General features: G+C 64.6%; 4 protein-coding genes across 5 annotated transcripts in view; 3 read left to right on the top strand and 1 right to left on the bottom strand.

The window, feature by feature from the left end:
* The first annotated feature begins 129 nt into the window (after nucleotides 1-129).
* On the top strand, nucleotides 130-1,422 carry TMEM203 (transmembrane protein 203). Its single transcript, XM_059410226.1, has one exon. The coding sequence runs from the start codon at nucleotides 132-134 to the stop codon at nucleotides 540-542; it is 411 nt and encodes a 136-aa protein (XP_059266209.1). The 5' UTR covers nucleotides 130-131; the 3' UTR covers nucleotides 543-1,422.
* A 2,316-nt stretch (nucleotides 1,423-3,738) lies between these two features.
* TPRN (taperin) lies at nucleotides 3,739-11,708 on the top strand. Its single transcript, XM_059410227.1, has 4 exons — nucleotides 3,739-5,581; nucleotides 10,680-10,935; nucleotides 11,013-11,119; nucleotides 11,229-11,708. The coding sequence occupies exons 1-4, from the start codon at nucleotides 3,776-3,778 to the stop codon at nucleotides 11,289-11,291; spliced, it is 2,232 nt and encodes a 743-aa protein (XP_059266210.1). The 5' UTR covers nucleotides 3,739-3,775; the 3' UTR covers nucleotides 11,292-11,708.
* Nucleotides 11,709-12,965: 1,257 nt separating this feature from the next.
* SSNA1 (SS nuclear autoantigen 1) lies at nucleotides 12,966-14,467 on the bottom strand. Its single transcript, XM_059412138.1, has 3 exons — nucleotides 14,354-14,467; nucleotides 13,696-13,895; nucleotides 12,966-13,447 (listed from the first exon to the last, which is right to left on the bottom strand). The coding sequence occupies exons 1-3, from the start codon at nucleotides 14,403-14,405 to the stop codon at nucleotides 13,343-13,345; spliced, it is 357 nt and encodes a 118-aa protein (XP_059268121.1). The 5' UTR covers nucleotides 14,406-14,467; the 3' UTR covers nucleotides 12,966-13,342.
* Nucleotides 14,468-14,552: 85 nt separating this feature from the next.
* ANAPC2 (anaphase promoting complex subunit 2) overlaps nucleotides 14,553-20,335 on the top strand; it is a 10,641-nt gene continuing 4,858 nt past the window's right edge. The window contains exons 1-8 of one of the 2 annotated variants that reach the window (XM_059410230.1): nucleotides 14,553-14,714; nucleotides 14,918-15,540; nucleotides 16,425-16,557; nucleotides 17,531-17,705; nucleotides 18,038-18,157; nucleotides 18,549-18,666; nucleotides 19,561-19,742; nucleotides 20,070-20,211. In XM_059410230.1, coding sequence (XP_059266213.1) covers nucleotides 14,610-14,714; nucleotides 14,918-15,540; nucleotides 16,425-16,557; nucleotides 17,531-17,705; nucleotides 18,038-18,157; nucleotides 18,549-18,666; nucleotides 19,561-19,742; nucleotides 20,070-20,211 — 1,598 coding nt within the window. In that variant the 5' untranslated portion in view covers nucleotides 14,553-14,609. The remainder of the gene's footprint in view (nucleotides 14,715-14,917; nucleotides 15,541-16,424; nucleotides 16,558-17,530; nucleotides 17,706-18,037; nucleotides 18,158-18,548; nucleotides 18,667-19,560; nucleotides 19,743-20,069; nucleotides 20,212-20,335) is intronic. The other variant, XM_059410229.1, reaches the window with a different exon arrangement.

Raw genomic sequence — 20,335 nt, forward strand, 5'->3', positions numbered from 1 at the left:
GGAGCCGCTCCCTGGCCGCCGCTCGCCGCAGCAGCGACGGCAGCAGGCGCCGGCCAGGCCCGCGGGGAGAGGAGGCGCAGCCCGGCCGGTGGGACGCTCGGCCGCGCCCGGGTCCGCGCTCAGCCGGCGCGATGCTCTTCTCGCTCCGGGAGCTGGTGCAGTGGCTGGGCTTCGCCACCTTCGAGATCTTCGTGCACCTGCTGGCCCTGCTGGTGTTCTCCGTGCTGCTGGCGCTGCGTGTGGACGGCCTGGCTCCCGGCCTCTCCTGGTGGAACGTGTTTGTGCCCTTCTTCGCCGCCGATGGGCTCAGCACCTACTTCACCACCATCGTGTCGGTGCGCCTCTTCCAGGACGGAGAGAAGCGGTTGGCCGTGCTCCGCCTCTTCTGGGTCCTCACGGTTCTTAGCCTCAAGTTTGTCTTCGAGATGTTACTGTGCCAGAAGCTGGTGGAACAGACTCGGGAGCTCTGGTTCGGCTTGATCACGTCTCCAGTCTTCATTCTCCTGCAGCTGCTCATGATCCGCGCCTGTAGGGTCAACTAGCCCCGCAGAAAGGCCGGAGAGGGGACCCTGCATACGTAGGATGCTGGACCCCAGGCTGAGTCCTACCTCCCTCGCACCAAAGGAGAAGTCTGGGTCTGAAAGCAAAGCCAGCTCCCGTCCTGGCCAGTGCCCAGTGTTCTCTGTACCAACCATGTCTTATACGGCCCCCTCAGCGGGGCTGGAAAGAGCAGCCTTGGTCCTTAAAACGTGTTTCTCGCTATTTCATGCTTTGAACAGCGAATCTTTGAATTGAGATGCCGAGAAGGACCCCGGCCAGAGAGTGCAGAATTCCTCTGACAGTTGGAAACTGCATATATGTAAGATGTCCCGATGGGCTCTGAGTATTTTCATGGATCTTGGGAAAGGACTCCCTGTGCAAAGACTGCAAAGCCTGACTCAGGGTCTCCTCTGCCCCGCAGCGCTCCCCTAAGAGCTCGCTGCCCTGTCCATCCGACAAGACTTACTTAGATGCTTGAGCTCTGAAAAGCGTAAATGAGCTTGCATCCCCTTCCCTGAGCTACTGGGGGAGGATGGCCCTGTCTTTATTCCAGGCAGACAGAAGTACGTTGAGTAAGCATGATTGGGACCCTGTACTTGGAGATCTGTCGCCTGAGAGAACTTTGCTTATAAAGCACCGCTTGGCTTCCTGTCCCAGCTGATCGCAACTTTTCTACCACCTTGTGGCCAGCACTGTTAGCACACCTGGGACAGATTTAGGCCTTCCTAAGGGACGGAGGAGAGTAGCATCTTTAACGCTCATAGGCATTGAGACCTGGAAATGGTCTTGGCTCACATTTGTTGGCCTGGGGTCTTTAATGCCAGTCAGGTGCCAAATGCGAATGTTTGCTGAGATAAAAATAAAATAAGAATGTTTTGCTGAGATGGGTAGTGATTGCCTGACCTCTTGAGGGTGAAATCACATGAGTGCTGAGATGCGCCCTCCTGTGTTCACATAGCTGGTTACAAAGCTGACTGTGGGAGACTGGAATGCACTAGGGCTTCTTTGGTGCGTGGGGGCGCTCCCTCCGAGAAGTTTGTCTTCCTGGCCTGGTGACCAGGGTAAAGACAACATAGGGTAGGACTGTGTTGAGGACCTGCTGAGTAGTTTGTGTGACACCAGAGCCTTGTTTTCCTGCCAGTGTGTGGTCCTTGTAGGCCTTACTGTGCAGCAGGGGTCAGACTGTGGCCTGAGGGCTCTTTTTGTACTGGGAGTACATTAGCTGAGAGTGATTTCTACATTTCAAAGGGTTATAAAAACAAAATGTGACAGAAAATGAATGTGGCTTGCAGTTGGCACTCTTGGCCTTTTGGGTCAGATCATTCTTTCATTGGGGCAGGGTAGGGGTGCTGTTCTGAGCATTGTAGCGTTTCACCTCCACTCAGTAGATGCCAGGAGGCCCCCTCACTCGTGGCAAGTAGAAGGATCTGCATACATTAACAAGTCTGGGGGACAAAACTGTCCCTGATGAGAACCGCTAGCAGAGACATTTGCTGTCTGGCCCTTTACAGCACAGGTTGGCAGACCCTTACTTCAGTGAAACAGCTTTGGGACCCTCTGCCTGGAGTGGATGCTGAACGGCCTGAGCCACTGAGATGCTTGTGTTGGAGACTGGTCTGGTTTGTACCACGGCTACAACATAGCTTTCTACTGAGGACTGGCATATTTGCGTCAAAATCAGAAGCTGAACATTACCAGGGTGTTTTCTTTATTTTATTTTTTATTTTATTAAAGTTTATTTATGTAATCTCTACAGCCAGCATGGGGATTGAACACAGGACCCCGAGATCAAGAGGCTCATGCTTTTCTGACTGAGCCAGCCAAGCACCCTGGGGGTTGGTTTTCTTTTAATGTTATTTTTAGGTTGCATGTTTTGTCTATCCTGCTTCATTCTATAGTTCAGAATTGAGTGATCCTGTTGGTATAGAAGTAATGGGCATAGGAAGGCTTCGTTTCCTTTGGAAAAGTGATTTGACCAGAGTCCTGAGAAAGAGAAGCGTGACTTCTGGAAGGCTGAAATCCAGTGTTTTTTCGGCTTAGTAGAGTGGAAAGGAGTAAGTAAGTCACTGTTAAAGAGTGGTGGTGTGGACCACCATGGGACCCAGAAGCTGAGGAGGGCACCCCAGGTTGAAGCCTGCCCCCAGTCTGTCCAGAGCCCCAGTGTCCTTGGAGCCCTGTCCCCGAAGGGTGGGTGCTGTTGCACGCAGTAGTGCTATTACTGAGCAAGTGCTGAGTGCAGGAGAGGTGAGGGGGAAGGCAGGCAACAGGCCCCCTTGGCTCCCCTGCGCCTCCAAGTATGGTTGGTTCTTCATGGCACGTGGGCGAGGAAGCTGTGCTCTTAAGGTCATTGGCACCCCTTCCAGCCTTGGGATAAGGTTAGTTCAGAGAAAGAGGAGTGGTGTGGGTTAGCAGGGCGGAGTGCACAGCCTGGCTCCCGCGGCTCTCCGCACCGGAGAGGTGTGTGCGGGGAGCCTCCTCTGCGCCTCCTCGCAGCTTCTGCACTCCTGCCCTGCTCGGGGGGCCCTGGCTGGCGAAGTGTGGGGAAGGGCTTCTCCCGCTTGTGTAAGCAAGGGTGAGTTCTCGGGGCTAGGGGCAGGAGCTAGGGGTGCCTGAGAAGCAACTCAGCGCTGCGTCAGGCTACAGCATTGGCATCTCCGCGACGTCCCGCGGAAGAGCTAGGACCACAGGTGGGCAGTCCCTGAACCAGCGCGGACAGCTCTCCAGTCCCGGGCAGGCCCTTCTTCCACTGGGTTCTGAGCGTGAGGAACAGGTGGACTGGGTACGGGCACGATGAGGAAGGACCGAGCCCGGCCAAGGTCACCCACCTGGCTGAGCGCAGGGGTCCGGAGGGCACCGCCCGCCTGGACCCACCCCCGCCGGGCTCCGCCCTCCGGTCGCTGAAGGCCAATGGCGCAGAGGCGGAAGCGGGGTCGCCAATGAGCGGCGAGGGGTCGGGGGCGTGTCCAGGAGGGCCTTTCCCCAATGGAAGCCGGCTCGGGAGACGGGCGCTCTCCAACTAGGCCCTCGGGGAAAGAGAGGTCAGGGAGAGCCGCCTCCAATCAGCGCGGCCGGCCGCCCTCCCCTGCCATAGGTGGGCCCGCGGGCCGCGAGGCGGGTCCGAGCCGGCCCCTCCCCGACCGACGGCGGCCGGGGGGCGTGGCCGCGGCGCGAAGGCCGGCGGCGGGCGGCGACCGCAGTTCCCGGCGCGCGCTGGCTCCGGCGCCCGCTCCGCACCATGGCCGGCCTGGGGCGGCCGGGCCCAGGGCCCCGCGCCGTGCTGCCCGCCTGGAAACGGGAGATCTTGGAGCGGAAGCGGGCCAAGCTGGCCGCTTTGGGCGGGGGCGCGGCGCCTGAAACCGGGGCCGAGGCGGGCGCGGCGGAGCCCTCGGGGCCGGCGGCCGAGCGGCTCGTGCTGGCCGACAGTCTGGGCCCGCTGCGCGAGAACCCGTTCATGCGGCTGGAGTCGGAGCGGCGGCGCGGGACGCGGGGCGGCGGCGGCGAGGGGCCGGCGGGGGCGCGGCCGGTGCAGCAGCTGCTGGACCTGTACCGCCGCGTGCCCGGCGTGCGCACCATCCACGCCGACAACATCCTCATCATCGAGTCGGCACCGGGCTTCCCGCCCGCCGGCCCCGGCCCCGGCGCCGGCCCGGCCGCCCGCATCCGCGCCGCCGAGGTGCTCGTGTACGAGGCGCCGCCGCCGCCCGGGCGCGTCAGCCGCCTGCTCCAGAAGTTCGACGCGCCGGTCCGCCGCGGGAGCCCGGAGCGCGGCCGCACCCCGCCGCCGCCCCCGCCGGCTCCCGGCCCCGCCGCCTCGCGCGTGGGTGAGCGCGCAGCCAGCTTCGAGCCTGAGCGCCGTGGTACAGGCCCCGGGGCGCGGCGCAGCGACTTCCTGCAGAGGACCGGCAGCAACTCCTTCACCGTCCACCCTCGGGGCCTGCACCGCAGCGCTGGCCCTCGCCTGCTCCCGAACGAGCCTGCAGCCCCCGAGACCCCAGCCGGCGCTGCCAACGGCCTCGCGGGCTCCGCACCTGGGCCGGGCGAGTGGAAGCCAAAGGTGGAGTCGGGGGATACCCCGGTCCACCCGCCCCCCAGCCCGGGGACCCCCAGTGCCACTCCAGCCGAGTCCCTGGCCTTGCCCACACCCAACCCTGCCAGTGCCACTCCTAGCCAGCGCCAGTGGGTCTCCGCGGCCACCAGCGCCAATGACTCCTTTGAGATTCGCCGGACCTCCAAGCCAGACATAGACAAGATCCCTGCTGGGGACCTCCAGGCCCGGGCCCTGGCCAGCCTCCGTGTGAACTCCCGAAACTCCTTCCTGTTCATCCCGAAGCGCAAGGACTCTGCCCCCGCCCCTCCTGAAGGGAGGCAGGCCGGGAGGCTGCCTGAGAGAGAGATTGGCTGGTCCTCCCAAAGCCTGGAGCTTGAAGCCCAGCTGGTGCCTGGAAGGGACAACGTGCCTATTGGAGGGAGGAGCCCCTTGGGGGTGGAGGAGGGGGCCTGCGCCAGGCCAGCTGCTGCCCTCGTGGACCAGGCTGTTGGGCGGCAGAGGCTGTCCTCACCATCCCTATGTCCGCTGGCTGCCGACGAAGCTAAGCCTGCCGAGGGCCTGGGGGTCCCCAGCCTGGCCAAGAGCGGCAGGGAGCCTGGGAGGCCCGGACTGCCTGTTACCTTCATCGATGAGGTGGACTCGGAGGATGAGGTTCCCCAGGAAGCCAAACTGCTCTGCTCGGCGGGAGCTGCTGGGCCTCCTTGGTGCCCCCTGCACCCCGCCGGGCCCGCGCACCCATCAGGGCGCCGGTATCTAAGTGGCAACACCTTCACAGTGGTGCCCAAGAGAAAACCAGGGTCCCTGCAGGCCAATGGGGAGCCCAGTCCACAGGAGGCTGAGGAGGACGACGCGGGCGACTCGTCAGTTCCCCCCACCGCCCTGGGGACCACACTGAAGAAGCGCTACCCCACTGTGCATGAGATTGAGGTGATTGGTGGCTACCTGGCCCTGGAGAAGTCCTGCCTCACCAAGGCCGGCTCCTCGAGAAAGAAGGTCAGTCGGGGAGCAGGGGAGAGAGGTGACACCTGGCTTGGCTAGGGGGTGGCTTCTGTGGGGACCAGAGGAAAACCCGGACTGGGCGGCCATGCTAGCTCCAGGAGGGCTGAGCTGGGGAGGGGCGATCCCTGGTCTGGGCTCCAGGAGAGCCAGCACCAAGGCGGCCTTTTTGTTCCTGTGACTGCACCCGGGGTTGGCGGGGCAGACCTGTCTCATCGTGGGTCCAGCTGGAAGAAGTAGTTCTGGGCCTGTCAGTTCCACCTCGGCCCTGGCTTTGAGGGTGTAGCCTGGCTGGGTCTTCTGGAGTCCTGGCCTACGTGGGTCGCAGGTGCCAGGACAGAAGTGGGAAGGCGCAGGAGGCCAGTGATTTGGGTGTGATCAGATCCCTACCCCGCTGTCAGCCTCAGGGCGCAGAACTGGGAACTATTCCATGGGGGACGATCAACTCCCCTAGAAGGCATGTGGCCTGGAGCTTAGCAGGAGCTGGCTTCACGAGAGCATTTCTTGACCTCCTAGTGTGTGTCAGGCCTGGGGGGTGATGCCGGAAGCAGCGTAGACCCTCCCCCTCACCGGGGAGGCTGGGCCACAGGTGCAGAGAGACGAAGCTGGGGGACCAGGACTCCTGCTGAAGTCTTAATCCCCAGCGGCCCAGTGGCCCGGAACCCTCTGGGCACAAGACAACGTTCCTCAAATTCTTCCTGGTCATTCTAGCACCTGAGTCTGGCGCAGGGGCAAATGCCACAGCCAGCCCCACCGGACCCCGTCCGCAGGTGCGGGCAGATGTGCCTTCCCCTGGAACTGAGACGGCACCTAGCAGGCTTCTCCGGTGGCTCACCCTTGAAGCCACCTTTGCCACCACCCTCAGTTTCCTCAGGATGATGGGGGTGGTGATATGCTTTGTGTCACTGAAGCCCCCGTCAGTGGTGCCTGCTGATTGTCTAAGCACGTGAGCCACCTCCTCCCTCCGCCGTGGGCTGGCCTTGCCCTGCTCTTCCTCCACATACCCTCCCCTCCTGGGTGAGGGCGTTGGTGCTCCTGCCAGCTCCATCTGCTGGGACAGGCATCCACACCCACCTGCCTTGGCACTCCCGGTGGGTCCATCTTGCCTGCCTGACCTTGACTCACCCTTTCTGTAGTGCTGTGTGTCACAGACCCACCTTCCTGCCCCTGCTCCTGATGGTTGACCCTGAACTGGGAGGCAGTTCCTTTTCATGCTGGCCCCAAGAAGTGGAGGTGATAACAGCCCCCCACCCTGTAGGTGAGGAACCTGAGGGTGGCTGGAGGTCGTGGAGCTTGTGGAGCAGGAATTGAGTGCTAGTTTCTGTCTCTAGAGCCCCCATTCACTCCTCCCGCAGCTGATGACAGCACTGTGGGGTCGTTTGTGGCAGGGTTGGGGTGAGAAGGCGGGAGGAAGCGGCGGGAGGAAGCAGGCGCTGGCCCTGAGCGGAGAGCGGTTCAGACCAACCTGGCCCATATCTCTGTGCCAGCCTGAGGGCGCTGGGGGTCCAGATGGATTGCCTGGCAGCACGATCTGTCGGAGGTGACTTCTGGCTGTGAGCACTGCCCCACCCCCTGCACCAGCTGCCCAGCCTGGGAAGAGCCAGAACCCCTGTTGCGTGGGGCCAAGGCGTGGGGCTGCCCAGGCCTTCGGAGCAGGATGCTGGCTTGGGCTTGGGCTACGGGTGTGCTCCGTTCCCCGACTCAAGCCTCTGGGCATTCCTCCTGCTATTCTTCTGGGCTCCGGGCCGCTGGACCACTCCAGCCAGCGGGTGGATTGGACCATTGTCCTGGTGCCCGCATCCCGACTGGGGACCTCGGGGCCCGCTGCTCACCTTGACCCCCACATGGCTGGCTGACCAGGGTGGTGGGAGGTGCTGGGGCCTCTCCCAGGCGGTGCTGAGGTCCGGCTCTCCTGGGCAGCCTGCCCCTGAGCCGGCCGGTCAGTGTGGGCACAACTTGGAGAGTTACAGGCCTGTCTGGGGTGGCAGCGGTGCCCAGTGCACAGCGCACCCAGGAGGCCTGCCTGGGGGGGACTTGTCCCTACTGGTTGTCTCTTGGCAGAGTGGCAGATGTCCTCTCTGTCCCTCCCCTGATGGCCAGGCAGGGGCTGACCGCTGTGGGGCCTGGTGGCCAGGCCTCTCACCTCTGCCCCAGCCCACAGGCAGCGGCTGCGGGGACCATCCAGCTGGTGCCCTCCCCCGCCTCCCGCAGGGTCGTTGGCTTGGTGCTGTGTGGGCCCCATTGTAGGGGCCACCTGGCCAGGCTCCTGCGGGTCTGGCCCTCCTCACCTCCCGACCTGTGGGTCCTCTGCCAGCCCGAACGTGTGCACATCCCCAGAGCTCAGTCTGTGCCACCCTGGGCCATCTGGTCACGGCTGTGGAAGAAGTGCCGCCCCAGCACCCTGCTTTTACCGGGTGGTCCTTAGGGCTGTGGTGCGGCCGCTGGCCCTCAGAGCCCACTTCCCCACTGGCCCTTTCTCACCCTTCCCGCTCCCCCTAGGGCTTCTGCAGTGGCTTTCCAGAGCCAGAGGCCACGGGAGCAGGCTGGCCCCTGCTCCGCCGCTTCCCCTCCCCCTGCTGGAGGGTCTGCCCTGGGCCGGTGCCGCCCTAGACTGGGAGGATAGGGAAGCCGCTGTGGGAGCTCTGGCAGAGGCTGTGTGGGGCGGCCTCCCAGAGGGCAGACTGAGTGGGGGATGGGAGGAGGCCGAGGGGGCTGGGGAGCGGGGGCAGGGCAGTCCCTCGCTGCCGGCAGGGACTGGTTGGACCCAGCTCCCAGACCAGAGTCCAGGGTGGACGCCCTTTGGTAACCCAAGCTGGGTGTGTACTGGTAGGGCGGGGTGAGGGGGGCAAAGGGCCTGTGGGAGCTGGAGGCGGGCCAAGCCAGAAACCACCTGCAGGCTACAGGTGAAGCCCCCCCCACCCCCCGCCAGGTGTGCCCAGTGCCGGCCCCTGGCCACGCCCGGCTCCTCTGTCCCGAGCCCAAGGCCAGCCCCTTCCTGGCAGCATTCGCCACAGGGTGTCCTGTGACCCAGCGACCTGCACCCCCAAGGAGGCCTGTGAGCCCCACTGGCTGCAGAGAGTGGAGACTGAAGGGGAGGTGGGATGTGACCCAAGCCCTGGGCCCCAGCTGGGTGCAGACCGTGGCCTGGAAGACCACCCCGCCCCCGCCTGACCAGGCCGTGCCAGGCTCAGTGCCCGTGTGTGCCCAGCCCCCTCGGTCTCCCCACTAGGAGCTGGTCATGTGGACGAATGAGGGCACGCTAATCCGGCCCGGGCCCTGGCAGCCAGCCCTTCCTGTGTCTTCCGCGGTGGGGGATGGGCCTGGAGGGCCCAGGGTCATTGAGGACAATGCCATGGACCCAGGGGTGACTGGAAGCCTGTTCATGGTGGAGCCTTGGGGCAGGGGGAGGTCCCTGGGTTGGCAGTCCCATCCTGCCCTGGGCTTCTGTCCTGCTCGGCCCAGGGGGAAGCAGCTGGAGGGCTCGGGTGGGCCTGGGGGGGCAGGGCCGGTAGAGAGACAGGACACCTTCAAGTGACAGGGACAGGTATTCTGCTCTTGCTTTTGGCTAACCTGGGTGGTCTGCACCTGTCTGCTCTTATCCGTGACCTCTTGTATGTGCGGCGGGCTAGGACAAAGAGGACAGGGCTTGGGCCCGAGGTTTGCCCAGCGGATGTCCGTGTGTGCGCCACGCTGAGACGGGGATGCCCATGGCCGTGGGGGTGTGCTCGTGCAGCCATGGGAGGAGCGCGGTGGGGTGACAGGAGCAGGTGCCCTTGTTTCTGGACACCGGCTCCGCCGGGCGTTGCCCCCTGAGGCCAGTGCCGCGGGTCCCTCTGCTGCCCAGGCTGCAAGTCCAGCCTTCCTGTGAGGCCCCTCCGTGTCCTGCTGTCCCCGGGTCCCATGGTTCTCTGCCTGGGGGCCCAGCTCCTGACTGTGGCTCCTTCCAAGGCAGGAGGAGGAACCTGAGCTGCCTGCTGGTGTCCGTGCTCAGGAGTTTAATGTTTCGAGCTGCCGCAGGGCTGGTCCCATCTGCTGCAGGCCGGCGGCTCTCGTATTCATTACCCGCCCGCTGGGCCTGGCTGGGCGCTGCTGAGCAGGCCTGGGGCTCTTGTGGGGAGGGGGTCCTGGGTCAAGGCGGGCGAAGGTCCGGCCGCAGTCCTGCGCGCTGCTAACCCCGCTTCCTCTCAGGACCAGCAGCCTGGCCTGGGCTCCGAGGCCGGTGGGAGGGGAGATGATTTGCTCAGGCGTGAAGTTCTGCGGCCTGCGGCGTCGATGAGGGCACGAGGGCCAGAGGGCGGTGCAGGTGGGAGGAGAGGCTCACCACAGCCCCACGGGGGGCAGCTCTGTTCCAATTCTGAGGCAGTCTGTGAAACAGGGTGATGGCCCTTGGTGCCACCTTCCTGGGGCTTAGGTGTGCCAGCCACCCTGCTTTGTCACCTCGTGGGGACTCTGGGGCTTGGGTGTGCCCAGTCCTTGCCCAGCCATGGTGGTCCATGCTGAACTGTGCCTCATTCAGGGTGCTGGTGAGCCAAGATGTGAGCTCAGCCCTGGAGAGAGGCCCTAGCCGACCACAGGTACTGCTCACCACTGGGAAGGCAGGGCCTCGAAGTACGTTCACCTGGACCCTGCTCCTGTCATACGCAGAGCCGCTAGGAAGGATGTGTGGCTGGTGCTGCCCTGAGAAGGCAGACCTTCCACCCTGGGAGCTGCCACAGAAGCTCTGGAGACCCCGAGACTTTGGGCTCCTGCTGGGGCTACGATCTGGTCCCTGGGAAGGGTAGGTTACTCGAGGTGACGAGCCCAGGCCTGGGATAGGAAGCAGACGGTGGGGCCCAGGACGCAGGTTTCTGGACACACTGGCCCCGGGTTGCCATGGGCATCCGGACCCGATCCTCCTGGGGTCCTTCTGGCCTGGCCCTACAGGATACAGGTAAAGGCGTGGTCTCTGATGAGGGGCAGCTCCTCCTTCTTTCGGGTCCTGCCCAGGCCTGATAACCTCTGCCGTGTTCTTTGGGGTCGCTGGGCCCAGCTGTCGGGCTCAAGGTCCGCTGGTGGCCAGGTAGCCGGGCCCCGCTGATGTGCCTCCTGCCCGTAGATGAAGATCTCCTTCAATGACAAGCGCCTGCAGACGACCTTCGAGTACCCCCCTGAGAGCTCCCTGGTGCAGGAGGAGGAGGCTGAGGCCCAGGAGGAGGCCGAGGAGGAGGCCGAGGAGGCCGAGGAGGAGGAGGAGGAGGAGGCGGAGTGCAGCTCAGATGGGGTGGAGAAGCCCTTTGCGCTCTTCCTGCCCCGAGCCACTTTTGTGAACAGTGTGGGGCCTGAGAGCCCTCGCCTGCCGGACGGCAGCTCAGGTGAGTGCCCACCTGTGGAGTGGGTGCCCCAGGGTGTGGCCTGGGCCACACGTCCACATGTGCTTCTTGGCCCACAGGCCTGTCCAGCTACACTCCAAAGCACTCCGTGGCCTTTAACAAATGGCAGCAGCAGACACCGGCACAGGCTCCGAGGGAGGCAGAGCCAGCACCCAAGGAGATCATGGTGAGTGGGGCTGGGGCCAGGAGGGCTGACAAGGGCCGGGGGCGCGGTGGGGGTTCTCTCCGACCTCCGGATGAGCCCCATCGGCTCTGTCTGTGTCCCTCTCTCTCAGCTCACCCCTGCCGGTCAGAATGACCTCTCAGACTTCCGCAGTGAGCCTGCTCTCTATTTTTGACCCCGGCCCTGCCAGGATGGCCAAGGCTGAGCCCTGCCCTCGTTCTGCCCCCTCCTGCCCCGCCAGGCTCTGCCCTGCCATATCCCGCCCTCCCTTCCCGGGGTCTCGCAGCTGTGCTGGTGCTCGGCCTGAGTCTAGGGCCCTGGGGGCTCCTACCTCCCTTGGGGGGAGCCTTGCCCTCCAGCCCTGATTCGGGGGCACTGCCTGTGGAGGACCGACAGGGTCCTGCTGGACACCATGCCCAGCAGCTGTCCGATGTGTGTGAAGGACTAGCTTGGCTGCCTGTCTTCTGGAACTTCAAGCCATTCCCTGCCCACAACCCCCAACAGCAGACCTCAACCCACCCCCTTTGAGACGAATGGCGTCTTTACTTGCGTTGGACGAGGGACTCAATAAATAGCACCACACAAGGCCGCCTCTGCTCTCCCGTGTGGTCCTTGGCCTGAGAAGCAGGGAGTAGTGGTGGGGTCTGGGGGACTCCCTTGAGCCCCTAGCAGTGGGGAGGAGGGTACAGTGGGAGCCTGGCTAGGACATCGGTGACCAGCTGCGGGGATGGCCCAGTGTGGCCCCCCACGCGCCGCAGTCCTGGTGGTCCCGCCGTTCGCTGCCGCAGTCCCAGCTGCTTTTCCCACCCCCTGGTCTGGGAGAGGGACCTTCCCGTGAGCACATCTGGCCTCCGGCGCCACCCTCTCCCATCCAGGGCTGACGTAGTGGGAGCTGGGGTGGGGGGCACCCTGGCAGGACGGGAGTGGTTTGACTTAAAGGCCAAACACTTGGGAGGGGACGAGGAGCGGGCAGGGGGTGGGCAGAGCCTCCTGTGTGGCTTGGAAAGTTACCTGGCCCACAGGAAGCAGCAAGGCTGTGGTAGGCAGACGGCTTCCCTCGGCTCAGTGCGAGCGGTAGTCAGGGAGGCAGAACCGCACGCTCAGCTATGGCCGGGAGCTGGGGCTCTCTAGGGTCCAGACACTGAACACAAGGGGGTCCCTCCGGGAGAGCCAAGCCCATAAGAAACGCTGCGTGGGCCAGCTTGGGAAGGACAGTGTTCTTAGTGTGTTCTTCTGGGTGGGGTGGGCCCAGGCTTTCCCAGACCCTCTCAAACAATATGTGCTTCCCAAACCTGCCTGGCCCCTGGAGGCAGTAGCCGCAGGGACCCCCCACAGGGGCTGACAGGCAGCAAAGATGGTCCCAGAGGGGACTCGGGATGGAGGGCTGGGCCCCAGGCAACGTGTAAGGCTGGAAGTGGACGTGCTTGGTGTGATCTTCCCTGTTGGGAAGAAGAGTCACTGGGCTGAGCGAAGTTCAGAATCCTGGAGCTGGGGCACAGCCCTGTCTGGAGGGCCTGTGCTGAGAGGGCATCTCCCTGAGCCAGGCCTTGTGCTGGTAAGAGGGCATGGCACAGACCAGGACCAACAGGCAGATCACCCCCCGGAAAATAAGGTAGGTTAAGTGGAGTTGGGGGAAAGGGGCTAGCAGCCCTGGTCAGGAGAAAGGGTGGGTGACAAGGTCACAGGAGATGCTCAAGTCTGCCTTCAAAGCCAATAGGGCTTGTTACAGGAACAGCCGCTCTGGGCTTTCCCTCTCAAAGACGAGCCGTGCCACAGCTGGACAGTGGCTCCTATTGATTCTGGGTGTATCGGGCAGCCCTACACTCAAAACATAGACCGCAGGCAGTAGTCCAACTTTTACAAACACAGTCTTTACTGACAGTCACAGGCTACCATAGCAAACCCCAAGATGGAGGGCCCCCGCCCATTCCCCTGGCCTGGGCACCAAGGTGAGTGTGTGGCCATGGTGCTGAGACTAGGGAGGCAAGGCCTTTCTGGCAGCACAGGTGGGTGTGGGGACCCCAGGCCCCGAGCAGAAGTGACCCAGAGCCTGCCCTCCCCAAATCCTGCGTGGGCCCAGGGCCAGGACTCCAGCTGGTGGGCTGTCCTCGCCACCTGGGGCGGGTGGCGCTTGGCAATGGTCTCCTGCTACCGGGAAGACTGAAAGGAGGCAGTCGTGGAGTCGAGACAGTGCTGGAGGCCAACCTGTCGACCGCCTGCGTCCGGTCAGCTGTCCTTGACACCGCTCTTCTGCTCGGAGGCTGTGGCCTTGGTCAGGTTCCCAGCTTCCCTCTTCAGGACGCTGAGCAGAGTCTGTGAGCTCTCCAGGATCTGGAAACACGGTGACGCTTACCCCGGTTCCACCCGTCAGGAAGCTCCGGCCACACCAGCACCCGCCGGTGGGTCAGAAGCACGGAGAGGGGGCAGGAGAGTTGGGCAAGGCCAGCAAGCCCCTGTTGCCTCGGAGACTAGCCCAAAGCCCCTTCCTCACGCCTGGGAAGCCAGGCTAGGTTAGGTCCCGCCGCCGGCAGGCAGCTCCCCGCCCCCGCCCGCCACCCCCGGGGGGCCAGGAACCCCACCTTGAGGTAGGCGGCCTCGGTCTCCGCGATGGTCCGGTCGAACTCGTTGCGGGAGGCGATCTTGCGCGCCAGGTTCTCATTGACCCGAGCGAGCTTCTCCGTCAGCTGCCTCACCTCGTTCTGCAGCCGCTGCTTCTCGTCCTCCTCCTGCTGGATCTGCCGGCACAGCTCCTCGCGCTTCTGGCACAGCTCCTCGATGCCTGCGGGGCCGGGGGCGGCCGGGGGCGGCCGGGGGGCAGGCGCTGGGACCCCGCGCAGGAAGCGGGACGGCAGCTGCCGCCCCCCTCTGGAGCCCACCGCCTGCCAGCAGGGCAGCGCGCTGCAGGGCCCAGGACTGGCCGGGGTCCCACCTCCCAGCGGTCCCGGGGTCAAGGGACGCCCCGCACAGACCCGCCGGCGCGCCCCTGGGAGGCAGTGCGCGCTCCAGCCGTGCGTGCCCGCGCTCGCCGCGCACACACCTGGCGCCCTGCGGCTGCGGCGCGGCCCGGCGGCTGCGGCCCCGCACGGCCTCCGGCGCCGTCCGAGCCGAGACCCCCACGCACAGGCCGTGCACCCGCCTGGGCCCCGCACGGCGGGCCCGCCGCCGCCTGGGCCTGCAGGCCGGCCAGCCCCGCGCCCTCCCAGCCCGCCCGGCGCACCCCGCCGCGCGGCCGCTCACACTTGACCAGCTCGTTGTTGTAATTCTGCAGCGCCGCGCCCTGCTGGGTCATGGTCGCCGCCGCCGCCGCCGCCGCGACCCCTCCAACCGCCGCTACCGCCCCCGCCCCCGCCCCCGCTCGCGCCTGCGCCTGCGCCTGCGCCTGCGCGCGGCCTTCCGACCGCGCGCCCTCCGCTACGTCAGCGCCGCGCGCCTCCCGTGTGCGTCATCGCCGCGCGCCGCGCCTGTCGGCTCCGGGAAGCGGGTGGGCGCACAGATGGCGGCGGCGGGATGCGACGGCGACCCCGGGCCTGCAGAGGAGCTGCTGGTGGCCTGGAACACCGTGAGCACCGGGCTGGTGCCGCCCGCCGCTCTGGGGCTGGTGAGGCCCCGGAAGAGGGCAGCGGGCCCGCGCGGGGTTCCCGGGACGTCCAGCCAGGGGTCCGTTAGGCGCCCCGGGCAGCCCTTCCCCTGCGTCGGCCGCAGCTCCCCCTGCGCTCCGCGCCTTCCCCGCGGGTTCCCGCCTGTCTCCGCCCTTCCCACCCCCACCCCTGCGTCCCGTCCTCACGGCCTTGTGCTCTCCAGGCGTCCTCCCGGACCAGCGGAGCGGTGCCGCCCAAGGAGGAGGAGCTGCGGGCGGCGGTGGAGGTCTTGCGGGGCCACGGGCTGCATTCGGTCCTGGAGGAGTGGTTCGTGGAGGTGCTGCAGAACGACCTGCAGGCCAACATCGCCCTGGAGTTCTGGAACACCATCTCCCAGCGCGAGAACTGCGCAGACGAGCCCCAGTGCCTTCTGCTGCTTCTGGACGCCTTCGGCCTCTTGGAGAGCCGGCTGGACCCCTACCTGCGCAGTCTGGAGCTCCTGGAGAAGTGGACGCGCCTGGGCTTGCTGATGGGCGCCGGCGCTCAGGGGCTGCGGGAAAAGGTCCACACCACGCTGCGCGGCGTCCTGTTCTTTTCCACTCCCAGGACCTTTCAGGACATGATCCAGCGCCTCTACGGCCGTTTTCTGAGAGTGTACATGCAGAGCAAGAGGAAGGGGGAGGGGGGCACGGACCCCGAGCTGGAGGGGGACCTGGACAGCAGGTACTCGCGGCGGCGGTACTACCGGCTTCTGCAGAGCCCGCTGTGCGCCGGCTGCGGCAGTGACAAGCAGCGGTGCTGGTGCCGCCAGGCGCTGGAGCAGTTTCACCAGCTCAGCCAGGTCCTGTGAGTACTCGAGCCTCTGTTCTTCCAGACTCTCACTTACCGCCCTGGGTCCGGCTGGCTGGCCGTGGCCCAGGGAGGGTCCCCGGGATCTCTGTGCTGGGAGCCTGTGCGTCCTGTCCCGGACACAGGTGTGTCTCTGCTGCTCACACCGGCGCCAGGTTTCACGCTCTGCGTGCCCTGAGCGCCTACGTGATTCCACGTGCCCTGGGCCACACAGATGTCTGCTGTGCCTTGCGTAGGTTCTCCAGGAAAGGGATGGCCTCTGTTTTCCCTCTAATTGCCAACAGTCGGCTTGCTGGTTTGTTCTTTCCAGTACAAGCTGGGGATTAGGCCAACATGCTGGGCAAGCGGATGGCCTTTCCAGCCTTTTAAAGTGGAAGGGACGTTGTCGTTAAAGCCACGTTCTGACCTGTGGGCCTTTCGTCCCTCGTGGTGGTTTGTAACGGTCTTGTCTTCTCAAGTGAGGCAGCAGCAGACAGCGATTAGGGAGGGGTGGTCCAGTTGCCAGTAGGGGCAGGGAGGCCCCGTGTGGCTTCTGCTGGGTTCGTCCCAGATGAAGGACGCACAGCACCGTGCTTCGTCCTCTTGAGTGCCACTGCCCTTGCTGACCACGTCTGCAGCAAAAGGCCAGACTGGGGATGGCTGCGTCCATGGGGCACATTTACCTGCAGTTCCAGAGCCGTGTTGAGGAGTTGAGGCTTTGGCCCTGAGAACCACACCCACTGCTCACAAGGGGAAGGCCGGTGTCTCAGCCTGGGCAGAGAAGTCAGCTGGCACGGGCAGGGCTCTGCCCTCCCAGCAGCTTTTCTGGAAGGTTGTTACTGAGGGCACCAGGGGGGAAAGGAGTGTGGTCTGCGTGCCCCACAGGCAGGACTCTCCTCCAGGCACAGGCTCAGTCTGTTGGAGCGGGTCAGTGCCGAGGCTGTGACCAGCACCCTGCACCAGGTGACCAAGGAGAGGATGGAGGACCGATGCCGGGGCGAGTATGAGCGCTCCTTTCTGCGTGAGTTCCACAAGGTAAGGACAGCCCCACGGGCCCTTTCCCTCGGAGGTTGTAGACAAGGTTTCTGGCAGACCCGACCCCTGGTTTTAGAAGCAGAGGAAGTATGGAGACTTGGGTGAACTAGGGCCTGGTTGGTGGGTGAAGCTGTCTTGGTGCTGGGTGAATGCTGACCCTTCCCATTCTGCCCTGATGACAGCAAGAGAGAGCCTGTGACGTGTGCAGTGAGGTCTGTGCGGAATTCCTTGGCTAGAGGCAGTGCCAAGGTCTGGGGTGTGCCGGTGACAGCTCTCAGGGCATCCATGCTGTCAGGGACATGGTCTGAGGCTCTGCTCTGGCTGCCGCAGAGTTGTGGAGGTGCCGGGTCCCACCACAGGGGACTGTCCAGCCTGCTGCTTTTTTTTTTTTTTTTTTTTGCCTATTCTCTTCCACTGTCTCCTGAGAACACAGACCAGCCGTGATGGGGAATCAGAGCCAGTGCCCTTGCAGCCGTGGTCTCTGATGGGCGTGAGCCCGGAGGCCTGGCTGGGACACCTAGGTTTCCCCCAGTGGCAGGACATCCAGAGAACCACTTGGTACTTGGGGGGGAACGTATGCATTCTGGAGTCCACGTGGCCATGTTGCCAAGTGCCCACGTGCTCAGAAGGGTCCTTAGGCTTGTGTGCACGTGGCTAGTTGGGTACATGGTCCCCAGGCGGTGTCTGTCCATTGAGTCAGGTGAGCACGCTCTCCGTGCCCTGCGTCAGAGCCACTGTTGCCAGAGATGTCTGGGCACTGATGTTCTGAAAGTGTGGGGCACAGTGAGAGGAGGCCTGGGCGCCCCTTTGGGCCCATTATCCTGCTGATGTGTCCTACTGCGTAGCAGGCGGCCTTAGGGACGCCCCAGGACTGGCTGCAGGGTGGCTAGCTAGCTGTGCGGCCTCTCCCGGTCACTGCTGGTCAGGCTTGGGCTCAGCTCCTTACCTCTCCATCCCTGTGCTCTTCCAACAGTGGATTGAGAGGGTGGTGGGCTGGCTGGGCAAGGTGTTCCTGCAGGATGGCCCAGCCCGACCTGCGTCCCCGGAAGCCGGCAACACACTGCGCCGCTGGCGCTGCCACGTGCAGCGGTTCTTCTACCGGATTTACGCCAGCCTGCGTATCGAGGAACTCTTCAGCATCATCCGAGGTCGGCCCCTGGGCGCTGGAGGAGCCCCCACCGTCAGCGTGGGCTGCCCCAGTTCAGGGTCAGGGCAGGGGTGACGGGGCAGCGGACAGTGCTTCTGGGTGTCCACGCTCCTCCTTCCAGCTTCATGCCCCTGCGCTGTCCTTCTGCACCATGGGGGGTTGTGGGCTTAGGAGGGTGCAGGGGTGACCTGGATCCCCTAGCAGGTGTCCCGCAGTGTTGCTGAGTGGAGGTCCGGCTGCTCAGCCTTGGGGCCCTGCCCACTTGCGTCCTCACTTGCGTGCACAGTGCGTGCGTGCTGGCGCGTGTATGCAAGGCCTGGCGCGCTTCTGCAGACTTCCCGGACTCCCGGCCAGCCGTCGAGGACCTCAAGTACTGCCTGGAGAGAACTGACCAGAGGCAGCAGCTGCTCCTGTCCCTCAAGGCTGCCCTGGAGACACGTCTCCTCCATCCAGGTGCCGAAGCTGCAACCCAAGGGTCTGGCCTCCCTGCGCCAGGGGATGTGTAGGGAGTGGGTTTGTGCAGTCCTTGGGAGAGCCGGGGTGCTCGGCTTGGTCCTCCCTCGAAGGAGTCACAGGGAGGGCGGGCTGTGGCCTGCGGGCAGAGGGGGTGCATGATCCCCACAGAACAGGCCACCCAGGGAGGGGGTTTGGGATCCAGGGACGTTCTGGGGAAAGCCGCCAAGAGTTGGGGGAGAAGGGGGCCGCTTCCCGCATGTCACGCTGGTACCCTGGGGAGTGAGGTCACAGGGGCAGCTGGAAGCCCACCTGGTTGGGGTGCACCTGCATGCTGTCGGGCCAGCGCTCCGGGTGCTGCGCGGACGACCGTCCTCCCCCTTGGCCGTAGGCGTGAACACGTGCGACATCATCACCCTCTACATATCGGCCATCAAGGCCCTGCGTGTGCTGGACCCGTCCATGGTCATCCTGGAGGTGGCCTGCGAGCCTGTTCGCCGCTACCTGAGGTGAATGTCGCAGACAGGCCCTGGGGAGCGGCTCCGACATGAAGCCCTTGTCTCCTAGCTCCGTGTGTACAGCCAAGTTCCCCCTAGGTCTTGGTGGCCCCCAGGACACCAGGGACACTCTGTCCTTCCTGTTGGGTCACAAGGTCGAAGCCAGGGCCCTTCCTGTTGCTGGTGCCTGCCACTGTAGCTGTCGCCCAGTGCGCAGACATTGCGGCCCGGCTGTGCACCCTGCCCTCTGTCCCTGCCCCTCCTCCCAGCACAGAGAGGCCCCAGCTCAGCTTTGCCGGGCTGGCCAGGCCCCCAGGCTGAGGAGGAGGGGGGATCCTGGGCTCAGCCTCGCCTGCAGTGAGCAGCAGGGACTGTTGGGTGGGCTGCTCGAGAGCGTGTCTGAGCGGGTGCCGTGGCCCAGCTGCCTGGAAACACCTTGGGGTGGTAGAAGCTCCGGGGTCTCGGTGCGAAGGGCTTGGTCTTGTTTCTGTCTTTCTTTAATGATTTTATTTATTTTGAAAGAGAAGGAGGGAAAGTGCATGCACCAGCAGTGGGGCGGGGGAGACGGAGAGGGAGAAGCGGAGCCCTGCTGAGCAGGGAGCCCACCGCCAGGCTCCATCCCAGGACTCCAGGATGGTGACCTGAGCCGAAGGCAGGCCTTAACGACTGAGCCCCCCGGCACCCTGGTTTGGTCTTACTGTTTCAGTTCTTGGTGTTCCCAGAAAACGGGGGTCTTTATTTCAGTCATGTCCGCTATCGTTACTACCTTTCCGGACGCAGTTTGGTAGACTTACCTGAAGCGTGTGGCTAATGGATGCAGCTGCCACGGGGGAGGTGAGGTGGTACGGGCCAGCGCGGTGAGCTGGGACAGGTGCTGAGAGGGCCAGCAGCACGCACGTTCGACAGGACGCGGGAGGACACAGTGCGGCAGATTGTGGCTGGGCTGACGGGGGACTCCGACGGGACAGGAGACTTGGCTGTTGAGCTGTCCAAGACGGATCCAGCGAGCCTGGAGACCGGTCAGGACAGCGAGGATGACTCTGGCGAGCCAGAGGACTGGGTCCCCGACCCTGTGGATGCTGATCCAGGTCAGTGCCCGCCAGCCCTGCCCGGCTCTGGGTTGCGGGGGCGGCTCCAGTAAGGCAGACGCTCTGGTCTTGTGTCCTCATGAGCCCGGAGGCTTGAGGGCGTCCGCTGTCCCCGCCTAAACCAGCCCCTTGCCCAGGATGCTTCCGCGGGCCTGAGCGGACCGACAGCGGCCTGTGTCCCCGTCCCAGCTGCTTGGAAAACAGATTCATAGGCGGCGTGCGCACCACCAGCCCGCCCCACCCTGGGATCTGAGCGTGGACCTCGAGGGCTGGGTGGGGATGGTACTTCCTCAGTGCTCCCCCTGCCGCCACCCCCGTGCCGTGCAGGCAAGTCCAGCTCCAAGCGGCGCTCCTCGGACATCATCAGCCTTCTGGTCAGTATCTACGGCAGCAAGGACCTCTTCATCAACGAGTACCGCTCGCTGCTGGCCGACCGCCTCCTGCACCAGTTCAGCTTCAGTCCCGAGCGGTGAGGCTTGCGGTGGCCGCTGGGCAGCTGCCCTGCTCCGGAAGGAAGCTGCCTCGTGCTGCCAAGCAAGGACGGGCCTGTGCTCAGCCACGGTCCTGGAGGCTGGCGGCGGTGGGGGGGGGGG

Source organism: Mustela nigripes, chromosome 9, assembly GCF_022355385.1.
Source record: "Mustela nigripes isolate SB6536 chromosome 9, MUSNIG.SB6536, whole genome shotgun sequence".
NCBI classification, from domain to species: Eukaryota; Metazoa; Chordata; class Mammalia; order Carnivora; family Mustelidae; genus Mustela; species Mustela nigripes.

Excerpts from the sequence above, each read along its gene's own strand:
- TMEM203 (XM_059410226.1), top strand. The coding sequence starts at position 132 with ATGCTCTTCTCGCTCCGGGAGCTGGTGCAGTGGCTGGGCTTCGCCACC.
- TPRN (XM_059410227.1), top strand. The coding sequence starts at position 3,776 with ATGGCCGGCCTGGGGCGGCCGGGCCCAGGGCCCCGCGCCGTGCTGCCC. Across the intron at positions 5,582-10,679 it reads CCGGCTCCTCGAGAAAGAAG|ATGAAGATCTCCTTCAATGA; the intron begins GTCAGTCGGGGA and ends TCCTGCCCGTAG. Across the intron at positions 11,120-11,228 it reads CAGCACCCAAGGAGATCATG|CTCACCCCTGCCGGTCAGAA; the intron begins GTGAGTGGGGCT and ends CCTCTCTCTCAG.
- SSNA1 (XM_059412138.1), bottom strand. The coding sequence starts at position 14,405 with ATGACCCAGCAGGGCGCGGCGCTGCAGAATTACAACAACGAGCTGGTC. Across the intron at positions 13,896-14,353 it reads CAACAACGAGCTGGTCAAGT|GCATCGAGGAGCTGTGCCAG; the intron begins GTGAGCGGCCGC and ends CCGGCCCCGCAG. Across the intron at positions 13,448-13,695 it reads CCGAGGCCGCCTACCTCAAG|ATCCTGGAGAGCTCACAGAC; the intron begins GTGGGGTTCCTG and ends CCGTGTTTCCAG.